Genomic DNA, 11,366 nt, shown 5'->3' with positions numbered 1-11,366 from the left:
AGCTCATTTTTCCTCTTGGGCGAGTGATCCGTTCACAGCTTTACCTGTGCATTAAATCCCCCATATGCCCGCATACCAATGAGAACCCTGTAAAATGAACGTTGTTTGGTAAATAAATAAATGATGGACAGTTACACAAGTATTACCAAAATGTTATCATGTTGGTATGGTGCACCACAAACGAGGGAATTTATAGTATTGATATTAATTAACGAGTCCACGAATGGCTTGGGTATGCAGAGCATTTGCAGCCTATATGGATTATATAAACGTACTCCACATGCCCATCATGTTACAAAGAGGTTAATGGGGAAGAATACCACTGGGAAACGGCTCATTAACAGCTATTTTGGGCTGTAGCGATGACTAAAACATTAGCATTTATTCAAGAAAACAAAGACTTACAATAGCAAGATCTTTTATATCTTTTCAATCAGACACCACCTGCATTACAACAAACAACCTAAAAACAATTATATATTTTTTCAAATCTTAATTTATATGACACTGCTTCCACACAGTTCATTTCATTTTTATAAAATTATAAAATCATCTTTATATATGTATATACAAACACATGGATGTAAAAATGCACAGCTCTTGCATTTCTTAATAAAACGATTCATTCAATCATACTATCGCTGATAGAGGGGCGCATGCCAGCACTGCTAGCAAAAGAGAAACCCATTCTTGATATAAATGACATTAATTGTTCAGAGAGTAGATGTGGTGATCCAAGTCCTGGGGTTAGATCTGCCATAATGGCACAAAGAAGCATTTTAAGACAGTGGACAGGGCCAGAGGACAGACTCAGGGCTGGATATCTGCATGGCAGCGGTGAGCGAGCGAAGCTTCTCTCTTTAAAATGCAGGCACTTGGGTATATCGGTCTGAATCGCTACTGTCCCGGATCAAGTCTACACGGAGAGCGAGCTCCTTGAAGGTTGGCCGAAGACTAGGATCGTTGTCCCAGCATTCCTGCATGATTTCACACATCTAAGAGAATTAAAAAAGGCAATGTTTAGCAAGACTGTTAGTAAAAGCTGATTTGCAATGACCTGTTTTTGACCTGATTCTTTTTCATTTACACAATTTTACACTACCAAAGTTTGGGGTTGGCAAGATTTTTTAATGTTTTTAAAAGAAGTCTCTTGTGCTCAGCAAGGCTGCATTTATTTGATCAAAAATACAGTAAAACAGTAATATTGTGAAATATTACAATAATTTAAAATAACAGTTTTCAATTATAATATATTGTAAAATGTAATTTATTCCTGTGATGGCAAAGCTGAGTTTTCAGCATCATTACTCCAGTCTTCAGTGTCACATGATCCTTCAGAAATCATTCTAATATGCTGATTTCTTATTAATACACGTTTTGTAGAGAAATGAAAACAGGTTGCACCTCAACAATTGTTTGCACTCGCGCAAATGATCCCAAATATATTTTAAGGTCGCACACGTTAATTTTAGGAAGCATATGCGACTAAAATGGTCGCAATTTCGAGCCTTGAATATATTAAATAAACATCAGCATTTATAATGGTCAATACATCTAAAATTACTCTAAATTAAAAGAGACTGTATTTATACAAAAATGTTTATGGATCGGAGATGTCAAATGTCTGCTAATTATTATTGGCATTTCTGCACTATAAGTTTGCTTGATGTTTGTGGATAAATCATATTCAAATTAAAATCCTGACTCAACTGTAGAGTTTTCATTAGTGTTGTATGTGTTCTGAGATCTGGTACCTCTGAGGGACAGCCCATAGGTTGGGGTAAACGGTTTTCTTTTTTCAAGAGCTCGATGAGATGATAGACTATCGTTTGTCCCTGCTTGTCACCTCCCATCATACTCAGGAAAACCTGAACACAAAAAAATTGAGATTCTTATTTAACATAATTCTATGCAGTTTTGTTGACAGGTTGTGATTTACATAGCCAGAGCAATTCAAAACCAGCAATCGTTAAATGTTGCCCTTATTGCATGTGCAAGAATGTGGCATGTCCAGAAAACAAAACAAGAAATAACAAAGAACAGCTGTGATACTTACTGTAGGGGGGCTACAGAGCTTGTCGCTGTATGTAAAGAGTTCATACAGAACCACTCCAAAACTCCAGATGTCTGACGCTACTGAGAACTTACTCTCAGTAAGAGACTCGGGCGCATACCTGTTACAAACACATCTTTTACTCACTTTCATGTTGTTCTAAACTTCTATGACTAACTGACTTCAGTAAATCTTGCTGCTGAACATCTTTTGTGTTCCAACGATGCATGAAAGTCATACCAGAATATTGGACTCTCTCCAGGTTCTTTAACCTTGTAGTACTCTTTATCCTGAGGTAAAACCTTGGTCAAGCCAAAGTCACCAATCTTAACCCTGAGTTCACTCTCCACTAGGATGTTTCGTGAGGCCAGGTCTCTGTGAATGTACCGCTTTGTCGCAAGGTATTCCATGCCCTGTAGAGATATAACAGCAGATGTGACAATTTCAAGAGATTGTTATGGAATGAGGTAATGTAAAATAGGGTCAGACAAGGAAATTTGAACAGTAAAGAGACACGTTTGAAATAAAGAGAAAAAAGAAAAAAATAGGAGGCTCACAGAACAAAAATTAATAGAGACTAGTGCTGTCAAATGGATCTAAAATCTAACATAAATGTTTGTGTTTGTGTGTATATATATATATATATATATATATATATATATATATATATATATATATATATATATATATATAATCTCTCAGAGTTTCCGCTAGAAAAAAAATGGTGCCGGTCAAAGTGACCGGCAGAGGTTTCGTTTTCCGGACATTTTGATGATATGCCGGTCAAATATCGCCTCTTAATTAGTCAAGTTGAGGAAAACTGAAAGCAGTTTATGTAACTTAAAAAATGACATAATCAGGCCCATGGGCGTCGGAAGCAAAAAAAACGTGGGTGGGTCCTCCCTCCAATTTTTTTTTATGCAATCATATATATATATATATATATATATATATATATATATATATATAAAGAGAGAGAGAGAGAGAGAGAGATACATATAGAGAGATAAAAGATAGATAAAATGCCAAGATCGGTAGTTATTGATTTTTTTGAATAGAACAACGAGACACAAACCTTTACATTCAATCGCGTTTTTGCTTCCATTTATTTTCACTCATTGATCACATAGTGCATACAAAGTTTAGTCCCAAAGCGCGCACAACTGGAGAAATACACGATTACCTTTGATTTCGTTAGATAGAAAAGGAGCAGGGCCGTACGCAGGGTTTTATATTTACCGAGGTCACAAAATGTATTATGCTAGGGGGGTTCGGGGGCATGCTCCCCCGAGAAACTTTTGATTACCTTGGTGTATATATGCATTTTAAGACGTTTTAAGGCCAACAAATTGGATAACGATAGCTTTAAAACCATGTCAACAAATACATACATGCACGCAGTTTTGAGGCAGCTTTAATCGCATGTTTGGTAATTCCATGACTTAATTTACCTCAGAATAATGATGGTGCATGCCTGTAGTTTCTTTAGCGCTTTAGTTAAACTATAATAAAGTAATATGCAGCGCGCGCCGGCGCATTTGCGCGAGCAATTCTTGAGTTCACGCTCAAGAATGAGTACACCTAACGGCTGATTGGAGCTTTACTGACATAACCTGACAACATCTCATCTGACCACAGTTCACTGTTGTTCAGCTGAATCTACCTTTTCCGCGCTCGTTTGACTTACGCCGACAGTTCTATATAAACACAGCGTTTTACTTGGCGATGTTTTAAAAAATATTTTTATTTTTGGTATTTTTTATGCTGTGTTGGTGGTTTGTGGAGTAGCATCACCTGAGGGGGATTAGACAAATGCTGAATTAGAGACGGTAAAAGTGAGTGGGTCCAATATCATTGGTCTTAAAAAGTGGGTGGGTCTTGTCCCACCCACATACAATGGTTCCGACGCCCATGATCAGGCCGTATATGCAACATGTTTATTAGCCTAACTTTCAAATAGACGAGAAAAAAAAAAAAAACATGAACGTCCGATTGGCGTCAATCAACCAATTGTTTTTTACTATGGTTTCACATTTCATAGTTTAACAAACCAACCCCCCTTCCCCACATAAAATATCCGAATATAGCATTGTTTTTACTCAAGCAAACTTAATTATAAACTCAGTATGTCTCATTTAGCTGGTAACATTTAAATTGGCCACCGTGTGAAATGACTCCTTGTCAAATGAACTTGAACAAACAAATGACTAGGCCTATAACATTGTCTCGCGTCATTTTTGGCTACTTTTTACGCTTTTTTGCAGTGCTGAATTGTGCAGCTGCCGACTTAAAATCAAAACTTCCCAGTGTCTCTCCACAATTTGCAATGCACATAAGCCGCGTAACCTTGTTCTCCGCAAGGCGACTTCGTATGGAAGTAAATTAATGCCAAATGTTTTTGAAATAAAAAGCTTGTTGAATTGCTCTAACTGAAAAAAAATATGCATTACATTAGCTGTACTTGCATTTAGATGCACTGTATTTTTAAGGCTTGCATTTTTATGGGATGAAATTCAACACAGTCGTATATTTAAGCTGTGAATATTTCAATTAAAAATATTTCACACACATTTTCATTATTAAAAATTAAATAATTCATATTCAGATTTCAAATTTCACTTCCAAGATATTTATTCTGTTTAAAAATACAACCTATAAAATTCGACTAGCAATTTTCAGTCCATTTTATTTCACTTTACAAATTCGCTTCCACAAATTCAGTGGCTCAAATTCGGCAGAAAATTCAACATTTCACATCCGGGAACTGCAGGAAGAGCAGTAGAGTGCCGATGCATCATCTCTATCTGCTGTTAGTCTTCTTCACCAGCAGGTGCCGCTAGCGGCTGTTTAGGAAGACCAAAGCAACACTAGTAAGTCATTCATTCATAAAAACGGATTTACAGAATTAGAGCAAGCGGTAAGTGAATGTGTGATGATTATCAGGGCCAGTATAAATGCAGAAAAGCTGATAAAGACACAAAAGCTGCATTTATGTTTAATTCAGTGTCTTTACGCTTACTTTCCCAGTGTAGCTACAGCTTTCTCTCCAGTGAACAAGATAACGTTATTGCCCGATGCTGGTGTATAGATCAAACGTTAAATCTGAGATAGACATATATTTCTCTCTTTTGTTTAGTTTCCTTATCTTTGTATCGCAGCGCTGTGTTGTAATACTAGGGCTTCCCTCATCCGTCATAGCTGCCATCAGGACATATAAACTCTTAACACAGCTTAATGGACTCGTACAGTGATATAAAAGACCAAACTCGCACCTCATTTGTGATGTAGGTTAGACTATATAGGCTCCAAGAAAGCAGATACTGGCATAAAGTTGATTTTACGCTGAACGTTTGATTATGATATTCGCAAATTTAGGGACCGTCTCTAAAGTTACAACATTCTGTATTCACGTTTCTACCTTCTACCAAACTCTTGTAGACACACATGCACATATACATATTCAAACACACCTCACTCAAAGTACATGCATATATACTATTTCTTTTTTTTTACACGTTCATCACACAATTTTTTTTACTTTGTTCATTTTTTATTTTACCTGATCATAGATTATCCTGCTTATACAAATTTTAAATAAAATTTAGAAATAAAATTAACTAAGTAGAACTAATTGTGTGATGAATGTGTAAAAAAAAGAAAAAGTATATGTGCATGTACTTTGAGTTGAGTGTGTTTGAATATGTGTGTGTGTGTGTGTGTGTGTGTGTGTGAGTGTGAGAGAGAGAGAGAGAGAGAGAGAGAGAGAGAAGGGTGCATCACTCTTCGACCTGGCACCTATAGATGAACACTTCACAGGTAGTTTTGGTGATTGTAAATCATTCTCATCAAATGCTATTGAGCTTTAAATTATGGCATTTTTTTGTATGATCCAATACAGTAGTGAAATACATAGCAATCTTTACATAATACTTGACAGTTTATTTGGAAACACTTTACAGTAAGGTTCATAATGTATTAACTAATGTGAACTATCCATGAGCAACACATTTGTTGTTGTATTTGTTAATCTTTGTTAACGTTAATAAAAATTCAGCAGTTCATTGTTCATGTTACTTCACTGTGCATTAACTAAAGTTGACAAATACAACTCTTGATTTTAATAATGTATTAGTAAATGCTGGAATTAACATTAACAAAGATTAGTAAGTGCTGTAGAAGTGCAGTTCATTGTTCGTTCATATCAACTATTTAATATAAAGTGTTACCTTTTATTTTAATAAACATCAAAAATCTAAAAGGTTTGCATTATACCTGACACCTAGATGAACAATTTACAGTTGGTTTTGTGACTTTAGAGACGGTCCCTAAATTTGCGAATATCATAATCAAACGTTCAGATCAACTTAATGCCAGTATCTGCTTTCTTGGAGCCTATATAGTCTAACCTACATCACAAATGAGGTGCGAGTTTGGTCTTTTATATCACTGTACGAGTCCATTAAGCTGTGTTAAGAGTTTATATGTCCTGATGGCAGCTATGACGGATGAGGGAAGCCCTAGTATTACAACACAGCGCTGCGATATAAAGTTAAGGAAACTAAACAACAGAGAGAAATATATGTCTATCTCAGATTTAACGTTTGATCTATACACCAGCATCGGGCAATAACGTTATCTTGTTCACTGGAGAGAAAGCTGTAGCTACACTGGGAAAGTAAGCGTAAATACACTGAATTAAACATAAATGCAGCTTTTGTGTCTTTATCAGCTTTTCTGCATTTATACTGGCCCTGATAATCATCACACATTCACTTACCGCTTGCTCTAATTCTGTAAATCCGTTTTTATGAATGAATGATGACTTACTAGCGTTGCTTTGGTCTTCCTAAACAGCCGCTAGCGGCACCTGCTGGTGAAGAAGACTAACAGCAGATCCGATTTTGCAGCGAGAACCCCCTCTCTGCAGGAACACTCGAGACAGGGATTACACAGGCTATCTTGGCGAGCTTGGTCCACTCTGGATACATTTCGTTGAAATCACATATGAGGACTTCGCAGGCTGTGGAGAAATGCAATCCTCCATAGCCACGGAGCGCTGTCATGACAGCGAGGGCATCACGTCGCAGGCTTACGGTATCGATAAGAGGAGCGGTGTCCGCAGTTAGGGGGGCGGGGCCGGGATTATTAGGCAGTTTTAATCTGACAATTTGACCGGAGAGATTTAATTTTGTCGGACATTTAATTTTTTTCCCGGCCAATGTCCGGTAATTACCGGACAACGGAAACCCTGATATATATATATATATTCATTATTATATATACATATTCATTCTCTTGGCCTTCCAGTCCTTTTTGTCCTTGTCCTCTCCTGATTCTTCCAATTTTCTTTTAACATCTTAAATACCACATATTTAGTATCCATTTTCCATTTGATTTTGATATGATTGAGAGTGACCTTGCTGATGCAAAATTACGATTTTATGTTAAATTCAGTGATCTCTGGCATTTTTCTCATACTATTTGTGTGTGAGTGTATATATATATATATATATATATATATATATATATATATATATATATATATATATATATATTAGGGCTGTCAAATGATTAAAATTTTTAATCAAATTAATCAGAATTTTCAGTGGATTAATCAGGATTAATCACTATTTGCAATTACACCTGAATCCTAACCATTTTTTTTTCTGAAATGCATACCAAAAGATAAATAACATAAATAACAGTTAATTTAGTCTTAGTCTTGTGTCAAATGTCCTTGTTAGTTTTAGTCATATTTAGTCATTCACATATCTTTTTTTGTTAGTTTCTTGATAACAGACCGCTGCTAACTATAACACACCGTCGCCATGAAAAACAGAGCGTTGCCATGGACACACAGGATTCTAACCGTAGAGACGGAGCGCACTATTTTCTTTAGCGGAAGCAATACAATCGTTTTTAAATCAATAAACTCCTTTTTAAATCATAATTTTGTGTCAAATTATTGATTTATTTGGTAGGTAGCAATGTAATAAACGGGATCCGAACTCGTTCTGAATATTTTAAAGGTGTAAAAGCTGATGAAAAAGCAGAGACGATTGTAGACGAAAATTAAGAGAGTAAGTTAACGTTAGTTATCTTAGTTTTTATTTTATGCAAAACATTTTCGTCTCGTCTTTTTTCGTCAAATTCATGTTAATTTAGTCTTAGTGAGCGTTTTTGGACAGTGGTGCAGTCTTGCCATCGTCTCGTTTTAGTCATGAAAAAAAAGGTCGTTGACGAACATATTTCGTCTTGTCTGACGAAATTAACACTTGACTTGGTTTAATTAATTCCAGAAAATAATCAAAGCAATGTTATTTGATAAGTTACAGACTGATTTACCTGCATGGGTAGGATTTACCATAGGCTACAAGCTTGAACAGCTCCGGTGAAATTGAAACTCCTTGTTACAAATCTTGCAAATAACCTAGTACTTGTTAACTGTACCATCATCATTCTTTTTATATTTGAATCCGGCCCACTTTGCTCACCTTACTCCATTTCGCCTCTAGCTCCCAACCACTTCCCTGACTTTCCTGACCTAAATAATAAGTCACACTGCGCATGCGTGAAATGCGTTAAAAAATTGACGTAATTAACAACAAACAACTAATTAACGTCGTTAACGCGCTATTTTTGACAGCCCTAATATATATATATATACAATATATATATATATATATATATATATTGTATATATATATATATTGTATATATATATATATATATTGTATATATATATATATATATATATATATATATATATATATATATATATATATATATATATATATATATATATATAAGCTGCGAATGCTCTGCTTACCCAAGCCACTCGGCAACTAATATTAACATTATAAATTACTATTAAATCCCTTGTTTGATGTGTACCATACAGCCTACAGGATTGGTGATGCATATGTAACTGTCCGTAATTTATTTATTTGCCAAACGACGGTATTTTTCTTAAATCTGCCAGTTACGGAGACTTCCGGGAGAGCTGATCTACAGCAGCTTTTGCGCCTTCACGCTTTTGTAATGGAGCATCATCATCGTCCAGCGTTCTCATTGGTTTGCTGGTCTATGCGAGTTTACATGGGCAGGATAAGCTATGAGCTTATAGCTCGCCCAAGAGGAAAAATGAGCTGCTGCCAGATCTCGATCACAGAAAATCACATTGTATTTGATACAAATCTAACTAAACTTAGCCAAATCAAAAGCAAAATCACAACTAATCGGGAAACAAATCATAACTAAAACTATTTTCATAGTATTTCATTTTCTCCATAGAGATTTTTTTTTAAGAAAACTTCTACAGTCCTACTGTAACTAGGCCTATCAGAGTATGTTAATCGATAGTCTGTGCGTTTGATAAAAGTCAGTTTGCACAATTTCAACTTATTTTTTAAAGAATAATGATATTTTTATTATAGCCTCCTTATATTTATTATAATTACATTTTATTTTTTATTTATAATAGACTGCTAATACCTATTGAGTTATACTTATTTTTAATTATTAGTAAAAAAAATAAAAAAATAAAAATACTTATGGCATACATTTAAATTGACGCCATGGTGTTTTTTATTTGTCGTGTCTAATTAAAGGTCCCGTTCTTCGTGATCCCATGTTTCAAACTTTAGTTAGTGTGTAATGTTGTTGTTAGAGTATAAATAAAATCTGTAAAATTTTAAAGCTCAAAGTTCAATGCCAAGCGAGATATTTTATTTAAAGGTCCCGTTTTTCGTGTTTTTTTGAAGCTTTGATTGTGTTTATAGTGTGCAATATAACGTGTTCATGTTTCGCGTGTAAAAAAAAAAACAGTATTTTTCACATAATTTACTTTTCTGTATACCGCTGTTTCCACTGTCATAAAAACGGGCTGATGACTTCCTTTTTCTATGAAGTCCCTCCTTCAGAAATACGCAACGAGTTCTGATTGTGCCAGCGGTTCCTGTGTTGTGATTCGACAGCAGCTTAGCGCATCTTGCCCGGAAAGGTCACGCCTCTTACCATAACGTGGAGATGCATGCGCTCAGTGTTATTGTAAACAATTTTACCCTATCAATTTGAGCCGGAATCAGACCCGGTGATTGGACTGCGGGATGAAAATAACAGCGTTTCGACGACATGGCGACAAACACACTCTACAAACGCAACTCTTGTGTATTCCTGTGGGCGGAGGTTAGTCAAAAAACTGTTTTAGTGACGTCATTAAAGAAGAAAGTAGAGGGATGTAGTCCAAACTGGCCGTTCGATGTAGGCGACTTCTGTTAAATAAAATATCTCACTTGGCATTGAACTTTGAGCTTTAAAATTTTACAGATTTTATTTATACTCTAACAACAACATTACACACTAACTAAAGTTTGAAACATGGGATCACGAAGAACGGGACCTTTAACAGAAGTCGCCTACATCGAACGGCCAGTTTGGACTACATCCCTCTACTTCCTTCTTTAATGATGTCACTAAAACAGTTTTTACACATGCAGGTGTTTTTAAAATATAAGTACAATGTAAAAACATGTATGTACACAATAAGTGCATTGTATCAAATGATTAATTTAAATGTAAGTACATAGTAGTTAAGGCCACTTAATATAAAGTGGGACCCAAGAATCTCTAGTTTTCATTCTTGCTGTTACTTTTACTTTTTTAATACTCAAATACAATTTTAATGTAGTACTTTTTTACTTTTACTCAAGTATGATTCTGGCCAGATACTTTTACTTTTAATCGAGTAAAAATTTCACTCAGTACTTGTACTTTCACTTGAGTAACATTTTTGAGTACTTTTTACACGTCTGCAAGGAAGTCATCAGCCCGTTTTTATGACAGTGGAAACAGCGGTATACAGATAAGTAAATTATGTGAAAAATACTGTGTTTTTTTACACGCGAAACATGAACACATGTTATATTGCACACTATAAACACAATCAAAATCAGTAAATTAACACTGAAAACGCAAGACATCGAGTACGGGACATTCTAAAATGCTTAACGTGGCTTAATTTACTAAGACAGTGTTATTACCAAACCAAACTTACTAAACATCATACTAATAAAGCATACTACAGAAAAGCAGATGAGCCCAGAATATGAACGCAACACGTTTAATTAAACATTTTCCTCCCATTAAGAAAACGCTTAACGTGACTTCATGTATTATTAAGACAGTGACATTAAAAGACCAAAGTTAGTAAACACTATACTAATAAAGCATAGTATAGGCTACAGAAAAAAAAAAATGTTTTCTGTAGAATTTGATCTTTTAATATCATCACTTAGTAGCCCAGGCTACATTA

At 35.2% G+C, this 11,366-nt stretch overlaps 1 protein-coding gene across 1 annotated transcript in view; it reads right to left on the bottom strand.

The window, feature by feature from the left end:
• Positions 1–345: 345 nt before the first annotated feature.
• Positions 346–11,366, bottom strand: part of jak2b (Janus kinase 2b) — a 44,271-nt gene continuing 33,250 nt past the window's right edge. The window contains exons 21-24 of the mRNA XM_048189349.1: positions 2,294–2,466; positions 2,057–2,174; positions 1,755–1,868; positions 346–995 (exon numbers count right to left, since the gene is read on the bottom strand). Of these exons, the coding sequence (XP_048045306.1) occupies positions 861–995; positions 1,755–1,868; positions 2,057–2,174; positions 2,294–2,466 (540 nt within the window). The 3' untranslated portion in view covers positions 346–860. The remainder of the gene's footprint in view (positions 996–1,754; positions 1,869–2,056; positions 2,175–2,293; positions 2,467–11,366) is intronic.

The sequence above is a fragment of the Megalobrama amblycephala genome, linkage group LG4 (genome assembly GCF_018812025.1).
Source record: "Megalobrama amblycephala isolate DHTTF-2021 linkage group LG4, ASM1881202v1, whole genome shotgun sequence".
NCBI classification, from domain to species: domain Eukaryota; kingdom Metazoa; phylum Chordata; class Actinopteri; order Cypriniformes; family Xenocyprididae; genus Megalobrama; species Megalobrama amblycephala.
The sequence above is the reverse complement of the archived record's forward strand: the minus strand, read 5'-3'. Positions and strand labels throughout refer to the sequence as shown.